At 49.2% G+C, this 25,895-nt stretch overlaps 1 protein-coding gene across 1 annotated transcript; it reads right to left on the bottom strand.

The window, feature by feature from the left end:
* Positions 1-9,167: 9,167 nt before the first annotated feature.
* Positions 9,168-16,613, bottom strand: LOC138103979 (SH3 and multiple ankyrin repeat domains protein 1-like). Its single transcript, XM_069002656.1, has 8 exons — positions 16,142-16,613; positions 15,113-15,466; positions 14,102-14,191; positions 13,794-13,981; positions 12,660-12,759; positions 10,967-11,569; positions 10,504-10,617; positions 9,168-10,130 (listed from the first exon to the last, which is right to left on the bottom strand). Exons 1-6 carry the CDS (start codon positions 16,611-16,613, stop codon positions 11,499-11,501), a joined length of 1,275 nt encoding a protein of 424 aa, XP_068858757.1. The 3' UTR covers positions 9,168-10,130; positions 10,504-10,617; positions 10,967-11,498.
* Between the last annotated feature and the right edge of the window lie 9,282 nt (positions 16,614-25,895).

The following is a 25,895-nucleotide window of genomic DNA, read 5'->3' on the forward strand; positions in this document are numbered from 1 at the left end:
AGTGAGCTGAGCTAGTGGAAGCGCTCCAGGGACGTTTAAGAGCGCAGCTACCTCAGGTGGAAGAAATTCTCATCGTCTGTGCCCGTTCAGGCTGGCTGTGACTGTGCCGAGGGGAAATGGCATTTGTTACCTGAGTAGCTCCAGGAGGACTAAAGGTCATGGTGAAATGCTCTGGTGAGGGCTGTGGCAAAGGAACAAAACTGGGATTAAGGGGAGTTTTCAGTAATAACTGCATCTCGTTCTGGCTGCTGTCACAGGTAGTTTAGTCACTGGCTAAGGTAGCTCAGAAGTGATTTTGGAATACTGCTGTTGGACTTTACATGGTATGGACTCATCCAGATGTGTGGCTGTGAGCCTGTGTGTTTATCAGTGACACACAAGCTGAGAGAGGCAGACAAATTCTGCAGGGCTCCTGGGGTTCAGGTGCCTTCCGGCATCCTTCTGCTTGCTGGAAAAGCCTCTTGCCAAGCAATGGAAGAAATATCTCCCTCTTCTTGTCCAGGAATATCAACTTGGCCACCTGTATCTTGCAGCTCATGTCAAGGGAAGTACTGGGGACCTGGACATCTCAGACTCAAAACTCACCTCATATGTTTGCTGTGTCCTTCAGTAAAGAATGTCTTCTTACCAGAGGAACTTGAAGACATTCTAGACCTAAGCCAAAAGAAAAAAAAAGAAAAGAAAAGAAAGAAATTAAAGCATCCATTGTCAGTATTTAGGATAAAGAAAATGCAAATATTTGCAAAAGGACCAAGTGAAGAAATGAAGAAACAAAGCAGGGTTTATTCTATTAAAGCTAGGAATAAAAATCTGCCTGCTTATGCATCCAACTGCTTCCCAGGTATGCACCTGCCAGGGATTTTACCTTTCTGTATACTGTAGGTCTCAGGCTAAAACCATAAACAGGCAAACCAAAACAAAACAAACTAACCAACCAAATGAAAAATCTCCACAAAAATCCCCAAGCCAAAACAAAACAAAACAAAACAAAACAAAACAAAACTAAACTAAACTAAACTAAACTAAACTAAACTGAACTAAACTAAACTAAACTAAACTAAACTAACAACAACAAAAAACCCCAAACATCAACCTCCCCCCACCAAACCAAATCCAAAGTAGGTGGAGAATCCTGTTTCCATAATGTCTCTCCTTTGACACAAGACAGTTTAGATTTCTTTTGAAATGTAAAGGAAAACATACATTCTAGGTAACAAGATTCAATTCTCACCTGAATAAATAAGAAAGAAGGACATTTTAGTGTGGGGAGAATCTGTCCCTTACTCTTAAGCAAAAAAATTGGTACCTTACTTTCCTGGAAACATCACTTCTGTTTATGGTATCACAGTCACTCCTGACTCGGCCAAATAACAGCTCCTTGTCTGCCGAGGAATACAGCCATGATTCTCAGGTATTTCGGTGTGTGGAGATAAGCAGGTGAAAAGGAGCACAAGCCATCTCCTCTGAGCTCCTGCTGTTTATGGGAAAAAGATACGGGCCTTGGGGATGTGAAAAACGGGGTTCACTCTTAGCAAAATTTTAAGGAAAGTTTAATAAAAGGGACAATTAGGAGACAACAGCAAAAAGGGCACTACGGCCGGGTGCTTTGGCAGAGATCCAAAGGCACACACCTCTACATCCAAAAGATCCTCTTTAAAAGTACATCTCTTATTGCATATTCACCACAATCATGCATGATTCATAAATTCTTTGGAGTTTCTGTGTATCATCCCATCAGCCTTATCTTCCTCCTTGGCTCCGTTCCGTCTCTGCTCCCTCCATAAATTCTTCTCTCTGGGTTCAGGTCTTCTTCTTTCTCTGCTAAGATACTCCAGGAATGTGAAGGCTTTCTCTGCCTATCTTTTCTAAATTGACTACATAAACAATAGACATTCTATATCATGTATTACTTGCAGAACCTAGGTAAAGTTTTTCTGTCATTAAGGAACATGAAAAAAAAGCCAACATCACAACACATTCATAATATTCCTGGGAAGGAATTGTGTGCACAGACACAGTAGGATTGCTTCTGTCTCCTGTAATTACTCCAATCAAATGATGGCCAGAGCTTTTAGGCAGAAAGCACTGTGACAATAATTTACAGTATTCCCCAAACTACCCCTGTGGTTTTGATTTTCTTACTGATTAGGTTCAGTGTCTGGCCTCAAGAAATCAGTCCAAAAAGAACAGGCGAACCTCAGCTTGCAAGTCAGAGTGCCAGTCTTTCAGCTGTCCTTTATGCAGTATGTGCAAACAGCTTTTCAACATATTTGCAAAAAAAATCTATTAGTTCTTTCTATACCTATCCAGAACCTGACTGTTGGGGTTTTAGGAGCTCTCCCTCGGTTCTTTTTTTCTCTTGAAGAATTTTCCCCATCCAGGTTGCCAGGGTGCTTAAGAAAAACAAAAGACCTGGCCACAGGGGGAGGGAGGGGTCCGTCTGGCTACTCTCTTTCACCTGGGCTTCTGGGCTGTTAGTTCCCAGCATTTGGATGGAGGGAGAGGCTGGAAGGAATTTGTCAGCACTGGAGACTTCTGCTTCTTCGGCTGCCTTCCTTCTACCGGAGAAACCCTGGGATCCCAAGCCCGCCTTCCCTGCCCCGCTGGGAGCCGGGCTGCGGCCGCCCTGCCCCCGCCGTTGCTTGGAGCCTTCGCTGCTCTGTAGCCCCGCGCGCCCTGTGTCACGATCCGCTAATGCAAGCGGGGGTCGTGATGGTTCGTTTCTCGATCTCAGAGTGTAAAAGGACACAAGAGATTTCAGTTTTAATCAAAACAGTGCACCTTTATTAAGTGCCCACAACACAGTAATGCAATAGAAGAGAGAAAGAGAGAGATAAAGAAACACAAAGTAGAGAGGAAGAAAAAGGGGGAGCAATAGCTACCAACGGATGAGACGAAGTCCTCGTGGTCTTCTGCCAATAGATCCGTCTTCTTTCCGCAGGGAGATCTCGGGCTCAGTTATTTCAGAAAGTCCCTTTATAGTCCTTTTCAGAAGCGAGGGGCAACTGGCCAAGAGGTTGGGAAATCTACAGCCGTTGTTATGGGGCCCATTGCTTTGGGAAACAGGTACAGGACAGGTGTACAGGACGGGTCGTTCCTTTCTGCTTCAGCGCAGTCCTTCCCGCCTGGGCAGCAAGAACAGCGCAGTCCATTGCGACCTGCACTAATTTTCCTCAGGAATGCGTACCAGTTCCCAGCGGGCACACCCGCAGGCAACACTTGGCAGACATCCAACCTCAGCCAGGCCAGGACTCCTGTGTTCAGTCTCTGTCCTCGGCAGTGATCGTGAGGCAGATGAGGGATCTTCGGACCGTCTCTTACACCCTGCCTGCCCGGACCTCCGGGGGGTTCTCACCGCAGCTCCGGAGCTCGATCCATCTCGTCTGCCACCCGGGATTTGTGCTCGTCCCTGCTGTTCCAGCCTGCTGTTCCCAAGGGTCCAGCCGGACACCGGGATCGGCTGCCAAGGGGTTTGTGAAGCCTTTGTCCCATCCCTTCCCGGGACCCCAGGGCGCCATTGCCGCGTGCTCCCCGAGCTCGCTCCGGAGCGCCCCCTGCAGCCGCGGGGGAACCATCGCACCCGCCCCGCTCACCGGGAGCCACCAGCGCCCCTGCCGGCTGCGAGCGGAACTGCACCCGAGGGGAAAGGGCCCGGCAGCCGAGAGGGCTGGCACTGGGTTTGTGCTTCTGTCTGCTGTTACTGCCGCAGTTATTGCTGTTTGTTTGACTGGTTATACACACACAGATATACAATAGTAAAGAACTGTTATTCCTGTTCCTCATATCTTTGCCTGAAAGCCCCTTGATTTCAAAATTATAATAATTTGGAGGGAAGGGGGTTACCATTTTTTTTTCTTCCATTTCAAGGGAGACTCCTGCCTTTCTTGGCAGACACCTGTCTTTCAAACCAAGACATTGACTCTCCCCTCTTTTTATTTTGATTGGAGATCAAAATATGATTCTTTTCTGGACATGGAAGTAAGAACCAGCTGCAAATACAGGCTACAGGTGTGAATCGATACTGCAGGAACTGAGCTGTAGCTTGGAATTAGAGGCAAGAAGTGGTGCCATGGCGAATGTGAACATTCAGTGCTGACACAGGAGCCTTCTGCAATGCCTACCGGCCCATGGTTGACATTGCTATAAACTCTCTATCTGGCGTTACAAAGAGTGTAGAAGAGCTGACCTGAAGTAAAAAAAATAGCCATAATGCTCCTTTTGTTAATATGGTGAACAGTGACTATCTAATATTACAGACCTCATAGAACTGAGTATTCAGATTTCCACTTAGTACACGCTGGCAGTTTGAAGTCAACAGGTCTGTATAAATCAAGGTATCAATACAAATTAAATTTGCTCTTTGATCTAACTAAAAACGTCTCATTGTCTGATAAGTTTAGTAGACATTTGCAAGGTCAGCAATCCACTGTTTACCTTTTCATTTTTTCTTCAGTGTCTATTCTGCAGAAAATGTTTTAGAGAGTAATCAGTTTGGGTGTAATTAAAATGCCAGTACATTTCGTGTAGCCATTTTGGTATCAGAACAAAGCCATAAGACTGCACAGCCTTTTAAAATACCTTTAAAAATAAATTTTTAAATCTACAGCCTGAAGAGGGCTCAGATTAAAACCTCTATCAAATCTCAACTCCACTTGTGAAAAACGAGGTTCACTCTCCTGTGAGACTTTAAAGAGTTTAATATAAAGACAATAAGAGACACATAAAATAAAGCAAAGGGGTAACGGCCGGGTGCCTTGGCGCTCTGCCAAGAGCACACCTGATGCTAGAGGTGAGTCCTTTGTATACCACTTTTACTGTCTGTTCTTCATTCATATTAAAACTTTTCCCGGAGCTGTTCTGCATGGCCACTCCTTGGTTCCGCCTTTTTAGAGCATGCGTAGTCTTCTGCCTTGTGGTTTTATTTCTCTTGATTCTTGGGGTTGGGCCTGCTAGGTAAGAGTCGATGGTAGGGTGGATCTCTTAATTCTCCAGACAGTCAGGGCTGATTGCAGCTTTGGGCCTCTTCGTCTCTCCGGGCAGAGCGGTGATAACGGCTCTCGGATTCTCCTGGCCGCCCGTTCTCCGGGCGGAGTAGCCTTTGGGCCCTTTTGTTCCCTGGACAAAATGTTGATTAGCAGCTCCTTGGGCCTCATCCTCTGTTCCCTTGGAGGTTATCTTACTTGCTCACACTTGCTAACATTCTTGCTAAAAAGAGAGAAAACTACATCCACGCAGCAAAAAGCATTTCTAACATTATATAATATCTACCTTTATACTTTGCGAGAAGCCAGTATAATATATGTTTATAACACAGAGGTTTATGTCCAAAAAGGAGACCGAGCAGTCCTGTAGCTTTATTCGAATAAAGGGAGAGGCCATGGGCATTTCCCGTGGGGTCTCTCAAATTGTTGGGGGATGCAGCCTCCTTTTTATGCTAAGTTCCCAGCTGCATCTCCCTCTTCCTTTTCCCTACTGGCCAAGGTACTCAGAAGGTACAGATTTCCCAAATTGCCGACGCTCTGCTCCCCTCTAATATCCACCCCCTTTTTGTTATATAAAAGAAAGAAAAAGCTTACTCATTGTTCTATTAAGTCTTTGTTCTTTTTCTGTAGGTTCAGGTATTTAACAAGGCCTTGGCTGAGCAACAGTCCATGTTGATTAGTAACATTTTCTAGAACTAAGAGTTTCTTCTGTTACTTCCTTGTCTGGAAGTTCCTGGCCCTATCTACAAGCAGATTCACACAGTCGGTAAAGACACATTTTTCTTACTCCCTTCAATTAAAATGAAAGCCCCTCCTGCAGCCAACTCTTGTCAATGTAGACTCACAAAGTAGGTCCTGCAATGGAAAGAGACTCCTTAGAGTTGGTGTGGAGAGGTGAAAGGGGAAGGTTTGTCCTTTGGTCACTCGAAGTCTTGTTGGGGAGCTGCTTGTGCTCTGGGGGACGGACACAAATGATGTGTATCCAAGCCTTGCAGGAACATTTATGAGCTTCTGACACACCACAGAGACTTAGTGGTTGTTGTGTCGGGGAAGGAATTTCCAACTGGGAACTTTGTGAAATTCCTCTTTTTTTTTTTTTTTTTTCCTGCAGAACTATTGCCATAATCTTTTGCTTCCAGAGAATCTTTTCCTTCTTTTTGGGGAACTTGCCTCTGCTGCCCTCCCAAATCAGGCCATTTGCCTGGGTTCCTTCCCAAACTGAGAAACAGCCTGAGGCCTCTGCTCTCCAAGTGTGACTTAAGGAAGCACAGGGTTTGCTGTTGTGGGAGAGGAGCTCCTCTTTCCTGCCTGCTTTCCCTTTGGGACAGGCTGGGGTGTGTTCAGTTGATAAAGGGAGGTTTAAACTCTGAAGGACCTGCGTTTCAGACCACTCCATCCTCGAGCTCTTCTGCAGGTGTCCTTGGACAAAAGGCCTCTTGGAGTGTGAGCTCCCAGGGGGCAGATTAAGGAAGGAGGTTGGTATTTCAGGATTGGCGCTGCTGAAAGCAGTTGGTTTGCAGAGGAGCCCGGAGCTGGGAGTGGGTCCTTTTCTCACCTGCGGGCAGAAAAGGAAGCTGCAAAGTGGGAATTTCACTGGCAGAGATGGCGGACAGGGGTGTTTTCCAAGAAATGGGCTGGCAGAGAGGCAGGTCTTGTGCTGAACTGGCTGTGTGTTTGTTTGGATGGTGGGGAGGGTCAGAGACACAGACACAGACACCAGCTGAAGCAACAGTGTCATTTACTCTAATGCAAAAGTGCAAGGAAACAATCGGGAAAGGACAAGCTAAGCAATGCAGCTCATCATTGTTACAAAAGGTTGCCTCTAGTGATTAAGAGAGATACATCACCACATACCCTAATCCCTTCCCCTTCATCCAGGTCCTCCCATCAGTTGGGGGGAAGCTGTCCCAGCAAAGCCCTGCAGAGCCACGGCCGGGAACGGGGACATCCTGCGGTGCCTCCACCTTTGCCGGCCACGAGGCTTCCGAGGGCGCTGTGAGAGTAGCCCGGCTTGGACAGTGCTGCAGGAGCATCTGACAGAACTTCTAGGGCGGGGACATCTGATTGCATTCTCCTCTTGGTTTTCTCCCCAAGCCCAGCCAGGGCTCAAGGAGGAACCGAGGCCAGATGTGGCCTTGTCCGGTTTCTTAATTCTGAAAGGTAAAGACACGTTCCACCAATGAAGGGCTGCACAGATCCCATTGATGGTAATGCCTGGTTAAGGAGCAGACCCGTAGAACATTTGGTCAGAAGGGCCATCTAGAGGGCAACTTTGGCTCAGGGCCTGTTGTTGAGGCCTCAGTCCTCCAGTGTTTTGTGGTGCAAATGAATGCCCTGGAGGGCTGGAAAGGAACAAGTCCCTCTTTAGCACTTGCAGACAGGGAACGGGATTAGCCCTGCCAGGCCGGGCTGGGGCCAAGAGCAGAAGGCCGGCACGCTGCGTTTGCCCACGGGCAGCCGTGCAGAGCAAGGAGGCCGCTCCTGCCCAGGGGCTGAGGTGCCCGAAGCTGCCTCCCTGCTGCGCAGCTCTGCGGGGCCCGTGGTGCGCAGCGTCCTGGGCAGCCAGGGCAGCCCAGCTGCCTTGGAGCACGAGGAGCGTCCCAGAGAAGCTGCGGCCCTTTGCTTTGGAGCTGTTTCTCCCAGTCTTGTCATTCATCCAGAGCATCTGACGTGTTTTCCTTTCTTCTCGCAAATCCTAGACAGCTTTTTGAGAGAAGTGACTGACGCAGCTTCTGCTGCTGCTGGTGCAGCTTTAGTCTGCAGGTCAGGGCAGGTGATATTAACCAAGGATGGAGTCCAAAGGTAACGTTCCAGTTTCACCAAGTCAATAAAACCATTTACAATGGGGGTACTGATGCTGAGCAGCTTTCCTAGTTTTTGGAAAGTTGCAACCTTAAAAAACCCCACAGGTTTTCCTACCTGAGGATACCAGTGGAAGTAAGATGCCAATTCTTTGCTCTCTTTTCTGTATCTTTGGTGCTTTTAAGAGTTCCTCAGTCCCCAGCAGGAAAGAAAGCACGTGTGATAATGTAGGTGATTTGAGAGCTCTGTGTTGTGCCTTGCCACATCAGCGTTCGTGCCAAGCTGGACACCCCACTGGTAGGTCTGTCGAGTTGAATTCACCCTAATTGTGTGCAAACAGCAGCCCAGAGATGCCGAGAAGAGCAAGGACGGTGGGTGGGTGTGCACGGACACACCCGTGGGCTGATGGCTGTATGGGCAGAAGGCTTTGGACAGCAGTACATCTTCACTCTCCCAAGTTGGAAGAATATTTCAAACCTACATGAAATGAAAATATTTCTCAAAATTTATCAAAATGTATCAAATAGTACATATTAATTTATCATACATTCAATTTATCCTATATAGTATGACATACGCTATATTTTAATAGATATGATAAATAGAATATGTAGAATATATACTTGATCTTTTCCTAAGCCATTGCCTGTGGGGCTTATAGACCATCTCCTAGCAGTGCTACATTTTTGCCTTCTGGTCCTACTTATTATAGCATCAGTTCCCCTGCGAGTTCCTTCAGGGAACTTCACTCAAAGGGCTTCCATCACTTTAGCACTTGTGAGAACTTGTTGCTTCCCAGTTCTCCAGCATCCTTCTGGATTTTGGAGCATTTCAGCACTTGGGTCAATGGCCCTTCCCTCATCCCTGCCCTGCAGCAGTTACAGTCACTGTTCCCTCACCCTGGCTCCAGACCCTTTGCCAAAGTGCTGCCAAAGGCAGCGCAGCTGGCTCAGGATCCCTGGTTGCTGCTGCTCTCCAGGATGACCTTCAGAGGGACACTTGGAGCGCTCCCTAAAGAGCTCCCAGTGGGACGGGGGTGGATTTCTCCTCCCCGGGTGGCTCCTGGCTGCAGTTCTACGCTCAGGGGAGTCCCGTTTGCTCAGCAGGCCTCTGCAGCGAGTCTGTAGCCAACGTGTGGCTCTGCTGCCAGCCCAAATGTGCCGTTCCCTTGCCCAGCCTGGCTGCAGCTGGGGGATCTGCTGGGCACGGCTGGGGATTTTCATGGCCAAAATCCTCCAGCGTCTTCACGTCTACATCTGCCCATTGCTTTGGAGAGCACAAATCACAGAACACTCCTCTCAGCTGACAAATGTCATTTATTGCCGGTTGCTGCAGCCACACCGCTGATCTACAAACACATGAGAATCAATTTCAGTTGAAAAATGTAATTTATTACAAATTGCTACATCCCTGCTGACAATAGATAACTGTACAGATCTCAGTTAAGGTACAAAACAGTCATTTATTTGATTATTACAACAATGCTACGTCAAAATATACAGACATCAACTTCCAGAAACAAAAACTAATTTATTGCCAACCTCTACAACAACTCACTATAAACAAAGATCAACTGAAGTTTAACAACTTAATTTATTCCATGTTACTATAACTGTACAGCCTATATAGAAACACAAAAATATCAACATCTCTCTCTAAATAGCCCTATAGCAAGAACTGAATAAATAGAATTACGCAACTGTACAACTCCATCTATATTTAAATAGAACTAAATACATATCTAGAACCACCACAATACACAGATGTAAATATAAATACTCATATTACCTACAATACATATATAAATAGATAGATAAAACAACTGCATCTATACAAATATACAGCTAAACATCTCAACACGTGTAAATATAATTACAGAAATAGATCAATATGCATACAAAAATATAAAACCAGACATATATACCGATACAAATACCAAGGTACCTATTTAAAGAGCCAAATACCTACAAGGACATCACTAGAAATAGATACCTAGACAACTGTATAGACAGGAAATAGAACTTGACAGAGACATAACAACATCCGTATATACTTAGATACATATATACACATGTATGTAACGAGAAACATGTATGTATATATCTACACATCCATATATATATACTACATCCATTCATGTAACAACATACACATAGAAATATACCTATGCAAATAGCACATACATAAATATCAATATAATTATCATGCTCTACGTGCAAGTCCATTCATCTGTAAGCAGAACTACAAGCAGAGGGATTCCAGCTGCCCCATCTTCAAAGCCTCTCCCTCTGTCGCTTCCTCCTGTGCAGAGCAGCTCTCCTGGACGGGGTACAGCAGATGGGACATCTGGGAAGCAAAGGGAACACTGAGTCAGAATTGGGACGTTTCCCTTGGCAGCACCTGCACTTCCATCAGGGAAATCTCAGAGCCTCCCCAGGAGGGTTAGAAAGAAAAACCAGGCCCAGCGGGCCAGGCTGTGGCGAGCGCAGCCCCGGCGGGACCGTCCCGCAGCCCCCGGCAGCGCGGCACAGCCAGCACCGCTCCCGGGCCCTGCCGGCACAGCTGCCTTGCCCAAGGACAGCCCCTGTGCCGCCCGGGGCAGCCGCGCTGAGCGGCCCCAGCACGGGCAGGGCCCGCTCCTGCCCAGCCGGCCAGTGCCTGCGGCCAAAGCCCACGCCAGCCTCACGCCCACCCTGCCTCAGCGGCCCTGGGGCCTCACCCAGGCTCTCGGGCGGCAGCAGCAGGTCCCCGTTCGCTGCTCTTGCTGGCGGCCTTCAGCTTCTCCCTGCTGGCTCCCGTCACTCTCCGGCTCTTCTCAACGACTTCAGGGCAGCTGTGGCAAAAGTGGAGGCTCTGGAATTGGTTCCACAGCCTGACAGAACCACAGGCCCAGACCCCTCTGTGCTCCCTGCTGGCCCCCTCCATCCCCCTCAGCCCTGCCATGCCCTCAGCAAACCCCCAGTCCCCTCCCAGTTCCTTCAGCCCCTCACAGTCCTCTCCAGCCTCTCAGTCCCTTCTGACCCATCCCATCCCCTTAGACCTGGCACCCCCCTCAGCCTGTGCCACTTCCCTTTCACCTCAGTGCCACCACTGCCCTCTGCTCCCCCACACCCCTCAGCCCCACCAGCACCTCAACGTCACCGTCCCTTCAGTGTCACCTCTCCCCAGCCCCTCTGGCTCACCGCCCTCCAGCAGCTCCTCAGGGCACAGTGCCTGCGGCCGCCGGCAGCTCCCACCGCTCCAGGGACACCGGGGCTGCAGCTGCTGCTCCGCCCGGCCCGGCCGCCAGCTCGGACCCAGCACCGGAAGAGGGGACAGAGGGGGAAAGACGAGATGAAAAAGGCAGCCGAGGCAGGAAAAAGCTTAAAATGCAAGTCTAGGCCTATATAAACATCAATCTATGGATCTAAACATCCATTTACCTCTAGCTAAGTAACTGTGCACATTTATAAATAAAACTCTATATATGTATGTATATTGCTCTACACGTATATAAATGTAGATATGCACATCTAAAAATGTAAATACATCGACATAAATATAATTTTATCATCTATATAACTACAGATACAAATTTAACTATGCAGATCTATAAATATATGCACATATATGCACAGCTCTGGAAATCTAAAAATGTAACCACGTTATATATTAATCTAACTATGGAAATCTATAAAGCTATCTATAAACAGAGGGATTGCACCTGTCAGATGGTCACAGGCTCTCCCTCGGTCTCTTCTCCCCACGCAAGGCAGCCCTCCTGGAGAGGTAGATCAGATGGATATCTGGGAAGCAAAGGAACACTGAGTCAATATTGGCCTCCATGCATCTTTCCCTTTGGAAGTAATTGATTGTCCTTCTATCAAAGACTGCAAAAGATGGCCCAAAAGGCAGACTCTCACTTGGGAATTTCAGGCCTGCTCTTTAAAGAGCAGGGAGCATTCCAAGTTTTCAAAACCTCCAAAGGTTTGAAGTATCCCAGTAAAGCCTCAGCACCCGCAGTGCAAATGGCACCCACGAGAGCTTGAAGCACAGACAGTCCCAGCTCCCACACAGAAGCCCAGCCTTGCTCTTTCTCTGTGCTGACAGAGACACCTCAGTCCTCACTGAAATGGCTGAAGCTGACGGGTGCTGTGAGCTGAGTTACGAACCAGCGCCGTTCCCTGCCATCTACAAACTGCCCTCTGCAGTGAGCAACAGCTCCTCCAACACAACCATCAGCTCTGGCAGGAAGAGCTGGGAGGGAAAGAGCTCCCCACGAGGCCTGCAGGCAGCACCAGCTTTGCTCAAGCATGCAGATCCAAGGTGCTCCCTCTCTCCTATTACTTCTCGCTAATCTGGGGTAATTTAAGTTTTTCCTTTCCAAATCATAAATCCTTGTGATTTATTATTTGTTTGGCCTCTGCTGCTTGTATTTTTAATGTGTCTCACTAGAGCTATCAGCAGACTGGTACTACATTGATTTAATGCTCTGAGATAAAAAGCTCAGACTTCTACACTGACTTCTTGCTGGGGCTTTGCTCTCTTGATTCAAGAGTCCCTCAGTGTTGCCTCCAGAGCACTGTCACCCTGCAGCAAACTCATCCATGGACTTCAGGACAGAATTGGGACAGCCAGGTTGGTGACACAACTCCCACAGGCTGGGTTTATTCACTGCTCTCTGGCCACAGCACAGCACTCGGTGTCAGTGCCTCTGGAGAAGCGTGGAGGGCAGGGCTCGGGGAGGCTGTGCCAGGGCAGGATTTGACCTAAAGGCACCAGGAAGCACCAACCCTGCAGACAAGAACTCAACTCTTGTCATCTCCCTTCCTGCCAGAGGCAGGCTCAGAGCAGCCACCTCAGAGCTCTCTAAAGCAGTGTGGGCTCTCTCCTTACCAGGCTCCTCGGGTTCCAGGGAACTGTTCCTGCAGCTCTCGGTGCCAGTCAAAGCTCCCTCTGCTGCAGCCTTCCTCACAGCCTCCCCTCCTGAATTGTCCTGAAAAGAAAACCAGAAAGAAAGAAACCCAAAGATCACTCACTATTTTCTGCAGGGACACCAGAGCTCAGAGCCTGCAACATTTCCTTCTCTTAAGGAAGAAAATGCTTTTGAAAACGGCTGTGTGTGAGATTACCGAAGACAAAAGGCCTTCAACAGTCCAGAAGATTGACTTCTCAAACACAGTCCAAAAGCTGTCCCAGCTGACAACGTTGAACGTGGGGAGTGACAATGAACACATGGAGTGGGCACTGAGGAAGGAGTCCTGCCAGCTCCTGGCACAGGGATGTGCTCCTCCCTCCAAAGCCCTGAGCAGAACAGGCTCATCCAGGCAGCAGCTTTACAGGGACTGCATGGGAGCACACATCTCTTCCCACAGAGATGCCCAAGAGGAAGGTGCTTGAGCTCTGGAACACGGAGAGCAAGACTGGCAAGCTTGCCCAGCTGAGGATTTCCCAGACAGAAGCAGGACAGGAGGCACCAGGTTACTGAGAGGAGCAGAAAGCTGCAGCTCCAGCCCATCCCCAAGCACGGCTCTGGCAGCGCCTGCACGCTCGGCACGGCTCACACAGCAGCAGCAGCAGCAGCTGCAGCCCAGCCCTTGCTTTGCCTTGGCCTTCCCACCCAAAACAGGCAGAGCCCACTGCTGCTGCTGCTGTCAGGGAGGCACCTCTCGCATGCCCCTCCCTGCACGGGACCCTTTGCCTTCAGTGGCAATTCTCCCCACACTCTTCTCTTCTGTCCCATCACACAAAGCCTCTTAGAACCTTCAAAGCTTCCACTTCCTCACCACAAATGCCCCTGCACCAGGAATTCTTCCCAGCAAAAGGAGCACTCAAACTTGGCCAACACCTCTCCTCCTCACTAAGGGCTATCCCCCTTCTCATTCCCTCTTCTTTTGGAGATCGTGCTTTGCCAAGCAAATCCTCCCCTGTCCATTCACAGCTGAGCTCAAGAAGCCTTTCCTTCTCAGCCATGCAACAACATTCACAGCTCTCAGTCCAGTCCCTTTCATCCCTGTCCAATGGAGTTACCTGAGCCAAGGGAGACCTCTCAGGCAGGGAGGACGAAAGCATCTCCTCCAGCGTCTCAAGCACAAGGTCCACATCCAGCGGTGGCAATTCCTCTTCCCCAGGACTATTCCAAGCCCAGCTGGAGGCTGTCCATGCTGCCCAGCCAGCACTGCCAGCTGGAGCACTGGGGGCTGGATGGCCTGGTGTGGCTGCAGGAATCCAAACACATTAGTCAGGCTCCAGAATGTGGCTTTGGGATGCAGAGCTCTACTGCTGCCTTGCAGCAAACATCGCAGGAAGAACACAGCAAACTCAATTCCAGAACTCACGCTCCTGAGCACCGGCACTTGTACTGGAAGGGCCTGGAGGCAGCTCTGAAACCGCAGGTGAGGCAGCAGCGAGGTTCTGGCGCGAGGGAGCTGTGGAGCAGAGAGGGAAGAAGAAAGGAAGCAAAGGGAAGGCTGGGTCATTACTGGTCTTTGGGTGTGTTTCCCTTGGCAGCAACTGTACTTCTATCAGGAAAGGCAAAAGCTCCCATCCTCCCAAGCAGGGTGACAAAGGAAAACATCCCCACGTGTTCTGGGCCTTTGCAACAACCAATTCTAGTTAGCTCTCCCCTATTCATTCAACCACTGAAAAAACTGTGCCGCTGCAATCCCCTGGCAGGAGGCAACTGCCACAAACCCAACTGCCAGGTCCTTTCCCCTCTGCTCCAAAGGGACACAAAACTTTAAAATCACAAAGTATAACCACAAATCCTATCTCCCCAGCAGCTTTTGGATTGGGCTGCTTAAGTTTCTCATCATGCTGGACCACAGCAAGTGGATGCACCCAGGAAGAGCTGAAATCTTCAGAAACACACACCGAAATTAAACTGTGACTTTATTCTAATAACAACTTTGTGCGTGAGGCCGTATTCTGCAGCTGCAACTGTTCTGGGGCACACAGAGCTCACTGAAATTTAACAGCATTCTTTGCAGGAGAGGCAATCTGTAAGCTCTGCAATATCCTATCACCATCCTAGTTTGGCTTCAATCAATGAAAGAGGGGAGTTCACCCAACACTGACCACTTGTCAGGCAATGCTTTTCGCCTCGCCCTTGCACCTCAGCACAGAGGCTGTCTGGAAAATGCCCAGGAGAGGCTCCATATGCGGAGGAAGGACAGGAAAAGCAGACAGAGCATTCTTTTGCATTCAAGGTCCCTCTTGCTAGGCGACTTGACACTTTCTACCTGCTTCTCACCTGAGATCTACCCATGGCAGAGCACTGCGGGAAAATACTTCAAACGGTCGCTTTCCAGGACCTGTCTGAAAAGCAAGGGTAGAAACTCTTTCCCTACCTGATGGGCTGCGGGCTGGAGTGTGCTGCTCTGAGGACGTGCAGCTGCTGCTCTCGCGAAGGGCCCTGGAAGTGGCTTGATGGTCGATGCAAACCAGGCGAACCATGAGCTCAGGGCGGCGTTTCAGGTCCACGCGAACCAGCGGAACGGTGAGCTTACGCAGATGAAATTTGCGAATGAGGGCGATTGATGGTTCCTCTGATGAAGCCCCTGGAAGTCTGGAGGTTGCAGACACTTTCTTGGGAGGTGCTGGGGAAGCCCCTGACTCCTGAGCACCTGCACTTCGCCTGGAAGGGCCTGGAGGCAGCTCTGAACCCTCAGGTGAGGCAGCAGCGAGGTTCTGGCGCGAGGGAGCTGCGGAGCAGTGAGGGAAGAAGAAAAGAAGCAAAGGGAAGCCTGCGTCACTATTGGTCCTCAGGTATGTTTTCCTTGGCAGCAACTGTACTTCTATCAGGGAAGACAAAAGCTCCTATCGTCCCAAGCAGGGTGACAAAGAAAAAAATCCCCACATGTTCTGGGCCTTTGCGAACACCAATTCCTTGTCAATTTAGCGCTCCCCTGCTCGTTCAACCGTCTGGGAAAACTGTCCCGCTGCAATTCCCTGGCAGGAGGCAACAGCCACAAAGCCAACTGCCAGGTCTTTCCCCTCTGCTCCAAAGGGACAGGAGGCTCCCTCCAGCTGGCCCTGACCGCGACCGAGCCCTCGGCACTCACACGCACTTACGGAGAGCTCCCCAGGCATCCCAGGGCCGGGCAAGGAGCAGCGCCAGCCACGGCGCAGGGCTGCGCCAGCTGCAGGCCCAGCGGGCCAGGGTGTTTGCTGTGAGCGCAGCCCCGGCGGGACCGTCCCGCAGCCCCGGCAGCGCGGCACAGCCGGCACCGCTCCCGGGCCCTGCCGGCACAGCTGCCTTGCCCAAGGACAGCCCCTGTGCCGCCCGGGCCAGCCGCGCTGAGCGGCCCCAGCACGGGCAGGGCCCGCGGCCAAAGCCCACGCCAGCCTCCGTGCCCGCAGCTCCCACCCCGTCTCACCGGCCCTGCGGGGCTCCTGGAAGCGGCTGCGCGGGCACCTGCGCTCCTCCCGCCCGGCCGCAGGTCGCTGCCTCTTGGCTCTGGTGCAGCGCCTGATGCAGAGGAGGAGGTGGGGGCGGTCGCGGCGAAACCAGGGGTTGCGGTAGTGGAGGCACGCCCCGGCATCGCCCGGCACAGCCGCGCCAACGCGGCCCGCCGCCTCATGGAAGCCGTAGCGGCTCAGCTGGCAAAGGAAGCTGCGGAACCGCGTGGCTTTAAAGGCGTCCGGGGACATGGCCGCCCCCTCTCGGCCCGCCCCGTGGGGGCCGGCCGGGCTGAGCAGCTCCTGCTCAAAGAGGGCGCGGTCGATGAGCAGCCCCTGGCCCTGGCTGTCCCAGCGCACGGAGCGGACGCGGGGGCTGTTCGCCAGACGCCACAGCTTGGCGGGGAAGGTGCGGGCGTCGAGCCCGGCGGGCAGCGGCAGCTCGGCCATCGCGCCTGTCGCCCACTGGCGCCGCAACGGCCGCAGCGCAACGGCCGCGGCTGCACCGGCGGCGCGCGGCCTGAGGGGGGCGCTGCGCTCGGCCCCGCGCGGGAACGAGCGGCACAAAGCCGGGGCTGCGGGCACAGCGCGGGCGGGGCGGCTCCCGGGGCGCTGCCCGGGCGCGGCACGGACCGGAGCGGGGCAAAGCCTTTCTTTCTCTGCGTGGCATCGGCCTTCTGGCCTTGGTGTGCAGCACAACCCCAAACCACCGAGGCATGCGCAGAGAGGAACTTTCGGAGAGGGGGTCCAAACGGAGGAGTCCCGTGGGAAACTCGGGTTCCTCTTTGTCCAGGGAAAGCAAAACCGCTCTGTGTTCAGCATAGCTGAAGGGAGGAAAAAGGTCTTCGACTGAGTAGCTTCACTGTTTAGGTCGGGGTTGCAAACAGAGTTCTCCACTTCAAAGCACACGGGTCAAATGGGACAAGGGGAAATGATGACCAGGAGAGACTTGAGGACATTCTTTTTGCCTCTTTTCCAGCCAGCTGGCTGGTTCTTTCTCACTGTCTCTGCCTGTCTTCAGCAGATTTGGCACATTTCTCATTCTTTGGAATCAGAAGCGGCAACAGGAAGGGGCAGCAATTTTGTCAGCGTTGCCATCAAAGTTAAAATCCTGCCCCGTGGAAGGATGTTGCTTTCCCCAAGGGCTTAATGGCCTACAGTTGCAGTGAACTCACGCTGGTGTCTTCAGCAAGATGTTTTGCCTTTTTCTTTCCTCAGGAATCACCTCTTCTCTTCTTTATTTTCCCCATTTGGGGGCGAGTTCCAGTGCAAAATCCCTCCTGTAGCCAAGTCTTTTCAATGGAGACTGAAAAGGGAGATCTTGCAAAGATCTGTGCTTAGTGTCACTTGTTCTTTTTATTTTAAATTCTCTCTTGACTCTTGAACTGGAAACACTTTTCAGTCATAGCTGGGGAAAAACAGACTTATTTTCCCCCTCTTTTTAAATTTATGCCTTTTTTTTTTTAATGTCTTTGCATCGTTTAACCCTGAGGGCTCATGTGAGTATGTTTGGTGCTATGGCATAAGCTCATCCCACACACAGAGCAGATGCTCTCCTTACATCCAGCTTTGTCCTGAGTTCCAGCTAACACTGCCTTCTCTTGCCCTCCTTCCAGGTCCCTTTGTGAGGAGCCCTGCCCTGTCACTTCAGTCCCTGCTCTGTGGGTGACATGCTGACCCAAGGAGAGTTGGTCTCATCACATTCTGGAATAGTCTTTTGCACTGAGTGGTTTAAAGATGCCCTGTCATCTCTTCCTCTGTGTGCTGGCTTTCTCAGAAAAATTGAAACCCACTAGCTAGAAAATCTCTTCCCAATTCCTCTTAAATATCTTTAAACGGTACCTGAATTATGAATGATCCACCTCGGTGGGATGGGGTTTGTCTTTCTTTAAACGCAGTGTAACAACTCTTGTAAAAATTATCCCAGCGACTGAATTGCAACAACATTTCTAAGGAATAGGCAAAAAGGAGAAGACAGGAGCTCAGAAGAGAAGGGACATCTTTCCCCATGTTTCGTGGCCCTTATTTCCCACACATTTGTCTATGTGCTGCTTCATCCAGAAAAGCCTCTTTGAAGATCTCCTCTGTACTCTCTGTGAGTTATGAGAAACACACGATCACTGGACCGGTGCCCTGCTGGAGATGAGGAAGCAGGTGGCTGAAGAGCGGATTGTCCATCGGAAAGTTTAGTCACCCCTGTAGTATGGTTATGGTTGCATTGACTTTTCCACAGTACTCTGTGGCTAAGAATGAGAAGTTACCCTTAGCTGTGTTTTGAGGATGCTGAAACTTGAAAAGAAGTGATGCCTTTTCCTGGTCTTAAAATCAGGAGTCACACACGGTTAGAAGGGGAAAAGGGATTTTACCTTGGTATTTATTTTAAGGATCCTTAGGTGTACACGTCCAGGTCATATACATCGAGATGTACCCCACCGAGTCTATCTCTGTCTTCGTCTTCTGTCTCCACACCTCTCTCTCCCCCCAACATTGGGTATAGTATTATAGGTTTTACTAATTAGCATATCTATCAAAGATTCCCCAATAAGAGGCTCAAGTGAGCCCCCTTCCCCAAGGAACTCTCCCCTGGATGGTTCTATCTTGGTTTACAGAATGTGTTCTGGAGAGGACCTTGGGGTCTGGGGCACACTGATCTCTGGCTACGAAGCTTCTAAAATGTTTTGTCTCTTAGCTTAACAAACAAGTCCAAGAATGTAGGCAAAAAAGCACTAGGAATACAGAAGTTGTAAAAAGGTATAACAGGGGTATAAAGGAAAGGGCAAAAATCTTCATGGCATCAGAAGTGTGCTTATCTTGTGTCTGGCAGCATGACTCTTCCCCAATTTTCTACCCTACTGGTAGAATTTAATGTCGGTTACAGACACCACAAGGCAAATCATGGGTATTACATTTCAGTGTTTGGGCCAAAAATTGGCTTAAAAATTTACAACAGAAAAGGTTATTAAGTTTTAGGAAAGAAAAATCCTTAAAACTGTGGTATATGATTTTAGATTAAGATTTTTTTCTAAAAATTACTCCTTGCCCCTGTAAAAATAATTTGCAGAGAACATAACTCAGGGTGCAGGCCTGATCACTTTAAGTATTATTGCTGTTCCGTGTCTTTCCTTTTTCCCTACATGGCACTGTAGCTTTTGAATCACAATTTTTACCACTTTGAAAATGCAGTTTTCGTGGTTTTCCTACTGGTGAATACTTACCAGTTCCAAGTTAAAGAGTAGTCAGTTCTGAAAGTGAAATATGCCTTATGTAAGTATATTTTTTCACTAGTCTCCTGGTATTATGTGCAACAGGGCAACATCAAAACACTCTATACTGACTTATTTTTGAGAAGCTGTTAGAAATTATTAATATTTTCAGTATATCTGCAATACATTAGTGTGTGTTTCAGGTGAAACTGTCCCTTGTGCTCTTCTGCTAGCATGTAGGATCTCCTTGCAGCGTAGGAAGACACAATTTTCACTTTCTGATTGGCCCACAGCTGTGTCACTGCCTTCGCCTTTCCATCTCAGATGCTCAGACAGTTTTTCCTCCAACACCTGCGATAGCAATGTCCCTTAAGGTGATGCGGACATGGTGGGCATGCAGCACCCAAGCTGTTCCTGATCTTCTGGGAACTAACTGCTGGTCCTGAACCCATCCTTTGCTGTTTACTTCTATACCGTACTTGTGGCAAAGGCTGTTCCTGCCAGTGTTGTAGGTTACTTGGTCTAACCACAGCACCATGAAGAGTAGAAGCTGAAGAAAGAAATGTCTGTTTTTCTGACCAATTTACCTGGAGTCTGGATTTGGACTTACATTGCTGATAGAAGTGAGAAATTCCTGGCAAACGATTCCTGGGAAACAAGTAATAAGTCATTGAATTTAGCATGTATTTCTTGGGTTCCTTGGCTACAGAATGGGGAAGAGAATCTTCATCACTTTCTTCCTCCTTACAGATGTGGTTTTAACCCAGTATGGGAACACCTAGACCCCAAGTTTGACATAACTAAAAATATTTGCCTAGGAGGTAGAATCCCATCAGGCAAAGGGAATCTTACTGCAACAGCAGGTACAGAGCATCCACGCTTTTGAGTCCAGTGAATTCAAAACACAGGTTTTGAAACCAACACTTAGGGGGCCACCTTAGTCCCTGGACTTTAGAGGGTAAGAAGAGAGAACATAAAGTCTGTTATACAAAAACCAGAACCACAAAGCAAAACTTCATGGTAACTGCCCTGAAACCGCACCTCAGTTTTAGGACGAACTTGGTCTGAAATGCTTCTTCACTGAACTTCACAAGCAGCTTCTGCCTCTTTCTGTTTGCTCCCTTGGGTTTTTTTGTCTGCAAACACCATCTCAGGTTGTTCTAGTGCTGCTCCCCCCGACTAAAATCTCTCTGCACATTCTGCAGCCTCCACTGAATATCTGCATGAACTGCTTTGTGTGATGTCTGCACAAGTCTTGTTAAACCTGAAGCTGTGATGCCCTGGTTTGGGTCAGCCTGTCTCCTGGACATGCTGCTCAGGTCTGCCAGGATGGTTCTCCTCCCTCAAGTGAGCTGAGCTAGTGGAAGCGCTCCAGGGACGTTTAAGAGCGCAGCTACCTCAGGTGGAAGAAATTCTCATCGTCTGTGCCCGTTCAGGCTGGCTGTGACTGTGCCGAGGGGAAATGGCATTTGTAACCTGAGTAGCTCCAGGAGGACTAAAGGTCATGGTGAAATGCTCTGGTGAGGGCTGTGGCAAAGGAACAAAACTGGGATTAAGGGGAGTTTTCAGTAATAACTGCATCTCGTTCTGGCTGCTGTCACAGGTAGTTTAGTCACTGGCTAAGGTAGCTCAGAAGTGATTTTGGAATACTGCTGTTGGACTTTACATGGTATGGACTCTTCCTCATCCAGATGTGTGGCTGTGAGCCTGTGTGTTTATCAGTGACACACAAGCTGAGAGAGGCAGACAAATTCTGCAGGGCTCCTGGGGTTCAGGTGCCCTCCGGCATCCTTCTGCTTGCTGGAAAAGCCTCTTGCCAAGCAATGGAAGAAATATCTCCCTCTTCTTGTCCAGGAGTATCAACTTGGCCACCTGTATCTTGCAGCTCATGTCAAGGGAAGTACTGGGGACCTGGACATCTCAGACTGAAAACTCACCTCATATGTTTGCTGTGTCCTTCAGTAAAGAATGTCTTCTTACCAGAGGAACTTGAAGACATTCTAGACCTAAGCCAAAAGAAAAAAAAAGAAAAGAAAAGAAAGAAATTAAAGCATCCATTGTCAGTATTTAGGATAAAGAAAATGCAAATATTTGCAAAAGGACCAAGTGAAGAAATGAAGAAACAAAGCAGGGTTTATTCTATTAAAGCTAGGAATAAAAATCTGCCTGCTTATGCATCCAACTGCTTCCCAGGTATGCACCTGCCAGGGATTTTACCTTTCTGTATACTGTAGGTCTCAGGCTAAAACCATAAACAGGCAAACCAAAACAAAACAAACTAACCAACCAAATGAAAAATCTCCACAAAAATCCCCAAGCCAAAACAAAACAAAACAAAACAAAACAAAACAAAACTAAACTAAACTAAACTAAACTAAACTAAACTGAACTAAACTAAACTAAACTAAACTAAACTAACAACAACAAAAAACCCCAAACATCAACCTCCCCCCACCAAACCAAATCCAAAGTAGGTGGAGAATCCTGTTTCCATAATGTCTCTCCTTTGACACAAGACAGTTTAGATTTCTTTTGAAATGTAAAGGAAAACATACATTCTAGGTAACAAGATTCAATTCTCACCTGAATAAATAAGAAAGAAGGACATTTTAGTGTGGGGAGAATCTGTCCCTTACTCTTAAGCAAAAAAATTGGTACCTTACTTTCCTGGAAACATCACTTCTGTTTATGGTATCACAGTCACTCCTGACTCGGCCAAATAACAGCTCCTTGTCTGCCGAGGAATACAGCCATGATTCTCAGGTATTTCGGTGTGTGGAGATAAGCAGGTGAAAAGGAGCACAAGCCATCTCCTCTGAGCTCCTGCTGTTTATGGGAACAGATACGGGCCTTGGGGATGTGAAAAACGGGGTTCACTCTTAGCAAAATTTTAAGGAAAGTTTAATAAAAGGGACAATTAGGAGACAACAGCAAAAAGGGCACTACGGCCGGGTGCTTTGGCAGAGATCCAAAGGCACACACCTCTACATCCAAAAGATCCTCTTTAAAAGTACATCTCTTATTGCATATTCACCACAATCATGCATGATTCATAAATTCTTTGGAGTTTCTGTGTATCATCCCATCAGCCTTATCTTCCTCCTTGGCTCCGTTCCGTCTCTGCTCCCTCCATAAATTCTTCTCTCTGGGTTCAGGTCTTCTTCTTTCTCTGCTAAGATACTCCAGGAATGTGAAGGCTTTCTCTGCCTATCTTTTCTAAATTGACTACATAAACAATAGACATTCTATATCATGTATTACTTGCAGAACCTAGGTAAAGTTTTTCTGTCATTAAGGAACATGAAAAAAAAGCCAACATCACAACACATTCATAATATTCCTGGGAAGGAATTGTGTGCACAGACACAGTAGGATTGCTTCTGTCTCCTGTAATTACTCCAATCAAATGATGGCCAGAGCTTTTAGGCAGAAAGCACTGTGACAATAATTTACAGTATTCCCCAAACTACCCCTGTGGTTTTGATTTTCTTACTGATTAGGTTCAGTGTCTGGCCTCAAGAAATCAGTCCAAAAAGAACAGGCGAACCTCAGCTTGCAAGTCAGAGTGCCAGTCTTTCAGCTGTCCTTTATGCAGTATGTGCAAACAGCTTTTCAACATATTTGCAAAAAAAATCTATTAGTTCTTTCTATACCTATCCAGAACCTGACTGTTGGGGTTTTAGGAGCTCTCCCTCGGTTCTTTTTTTCTCTTGAAGAATTTTCCCCATCCAGGTTGCCAGGGTGCTTAAGAAAAACAAAAGACCTGGCCACAGGGGGAGGGAGGGGTCCGTCTGGCTACTCTCTTTCACCTGGGCTTCTGGGCTGTTAGTTCCTGGCATTTGGATGGAGGGAGAGGCTGGAAGGAATTTGTCAGCACTGGAGACTTCTGCTTCTTCGGCTGCCTTCCTTCTACCGGAGAAACCCTGGGATCCCAAGCCCGCCTTCCCTGCCCCGCTGGGAGCCGGGCTGCGGCCGCCCTGCCCCCGCCGTTGCTTGGAGCCTTCGCTGCTCTGTAGCCCCGCGCGCCCTGTGTCACGATCCGCTAATGCAAGCGGGGGTCGTGATGGTTCGTTTCTCGATCTCAGAGTGTAAAAGGACACAAGAGATTTCAGTTTTAATCAAAACAGTGCACCTTTATTAAGTGCCCACAACACAGTAATGCAATAGAAGAGAGAAAGAGAGAGATAAAGAAACACAAAGTAGAGAGGAAGAAAAAGGGGGAGCAATAGCTACCAACGGATGAGACGAAGTCCTCGTGGTCTTCTGCCAATAGATCCGTCTTCTTTCCGCAGGGAGATCTCGGGCTCAGTTATTTCAGAAAGTCCCTTTATAGTCCTTTTCAGAAGCGAGGGGCAACTGGCCAAGAGGTTGGGAAATCTACAGCCGTTGTTATGGGGCCCATTGCTTTGGGAAACAGGTACAGGACAGGTGTACAGGACGGGTCGTTCCTTTCTGCTTCAGCGCAGTCCTTCCCGCCTGGGCAGCAAGAACAGCGCAGTCCATTGCGACCTGCACTAATTTTCCTCAGGAATGCGTACCAGTTCCCAGTGGGCACACCTGCAGGCAACACTTGGCAGACATCCAACCTCAGCCAGGCCAGGACTCCTGTGTTCAGTCTCTGTCCTCGGCAGTGATCGTGAGGCAGATGAGGGATCTTCGGACCGTCTCTTACACCCTGCCTGCCCGGACCTCCGGGGGGTTCTCACCGCAGCTCCGGAGCTCGATCCATCTCGTCTGCCACCCGGGATTTGTGCTCGTCCCTGCTGTTCCAGCCTGCTGTTCCCAAGGATCCAGCCGGACACCGGGATCGGCTGCCAAGGGGTTTGTGAAGCCTTTGTCCCATCCCTTCCCGGGACCCCAGGGCGCCATTGCCGCGTGCTCCCCGAGCTCGCTCCGGAGCGCCCCCTGCAGCCGCGGGGGAACCATCGCACCCGCCCCGCTCACCGGGAGCCACCAGCGCCCCTGCCGGCTGCGAGCGGAACTGCACCCGAGGGGAAAGGGCCCGGCAGCCGAGAGGGCTGGCACTGGGTTTGTGCTTCTGTCTGCTGTTACTGCCGCAGTTATTGCTGTTTGTTTGACTGGTTATACACACACAGATATACAGTAGTAAAGAACTGTTATTCCTGTTCCTCATATCTTTGCCTGAAAGCCCCTTGATTTCAAAATTACCATAATTCGAAGGGAAGGGGGTTGCATTTTTCATTTCAATGGAGGCTCCTGGCTTCCTTGGCAGACACCTGTCTTTCGAACCAACACACTATTTCAAAAGGAATGATAGTTGCCCTTGTTCCTTGTCATCACAAATGGCACAGGCACCCCACCTTATGCCAGGGACAGTCCCAAAATATTTCATGATCCGGTTGGAATTGATGAACTCAGTGGAGTGTGGCTCTGGGAAGATTCAGAATCCTTTTGTCAGATCAGAATTAAATTTTTGCCTCCTATGTATTATGTGGCTTATGATGGATCAGGGGAGGCAGGGATGTGTACTGCATCCAACCTGGGATGTTCTCCTGTGAGGGTTTTGGTCTGTGTTGAGCTATGAAGGTGGCAGCACTCTGCAGGCTCTTGTGGAAACAGCATCAGCCTGCACAAAAGCCCAAAGAGCATCTGAGCAGAATAATGACTTTTTTTTTCTCTACAGCACAGATGTGCTGCTTCCTGACAGCCACTTCTCCAAGTGTTTTAGTGGTACAGGGCTGAGGCAGAGCTGGAAAAGAGGTCAGGGGACAGATGACACTGTGGGGGCTGCTACTGACCACCAGCCTCTGGCCTCTGTCCCCATTTCTCCTGTGGGACTTTAACCTCTCTGGCATTGGCTGGGAGGGAAATGAAGCAGGGCAGGAGCCATCAGGGGATTTTTGAAGTGTGCCAGGGATGGAGTGGGTTCAGTTCCTGAACCAAGCAGGGACAGGCAGAGCTGGACCTCACTGGTGAGCAGCAAGGAGGGGCTGCTGGGGAGGTGACAGCCACTGGCTACAGTGACCATGGTCAGCGTCCAAGGAGAGTGAGGATCTGGGAGCAGCAGAGGACATGCCCCAGACTTTAGGAGAAGAAGGAAACTTTGACATGTGCTGAAGCAAAACTAAAGTAAAGGGGCAGGGGAAGGTGTACGACACAGGGTGCATTGGTGCAGGGCCTCAGCATAAGAGCAGATGTTTTCCATGGGACAGAAATTCCAGCACGTTGGTAGCCTCAGTGTTAAGAGCCAAATCTTCAGATGAAAAGCCAACTATTAAACAAAAAGCACAATCCCACCATCAGTTCAGAGATCTGCACTCTTTTGTTTTGCAGCACATACATCTTAAATCACGCCTCTAAAATGTGGGGAACACAGGAAGTAAAGTTCACGTGCTTTAAGTCTTCATTCTTTCTTGTGGGCTGAGCTCCCTGAATAACTCACTTCTTCCCTGACACAGGGCCAGCAAGTGACTCCCATGGTACACTACATACCCGTGTCAGGAGGTGCTTGATGTGCAGCAGAAGTGGAGACAAAGCTGGACAAAGTCACTGCCACTGGAATAAGGAG

The sequence above is a fragment of the Aphelocoma coerulescens genome (assembly GCF_041296385.1).
Source record: "Aphelocoma coerulescens isolate FSJ_1873_10779 chromosome Z unlocalized genomic scaffold, UR_Acoe_1.0 ChrZ_unloc_scaf_3, whole genome shotgun sequence".
Taxonomy (NCBI): domain Eukaryota; kingdom Metazoa; phylum Chordata; class Aves; order Passeriformes; family Corvidae; genus Aphelocoma; species Aphelocoma coerulescens.

Bases quoted from the DNA above. Each gene is read 5' to 3' on its own strand.
- LOC138103979 (XM_069002656.1), bottom strand. From the start codon at position 16,613: ATGGCCGAGCTGCCGCTGCCCGCCGGGCTCGACGCCCGCACCTTCCCC. The intron at 12,760-13,793 runs GTAACTCCATTG...TTTTCTTTTCAG, and splicing joins AGAGGTCTCCCTTGGCTCAG to GACAATTCAGGAGGGGAGGC. The intron at 11,570-12,659 runs GTAAGGAGAGAG...TTTGCTTCCCAG, and splicing joins CCTGGAACCCGAGGAGCCTG to ATATCCATCTGATCTACCTC.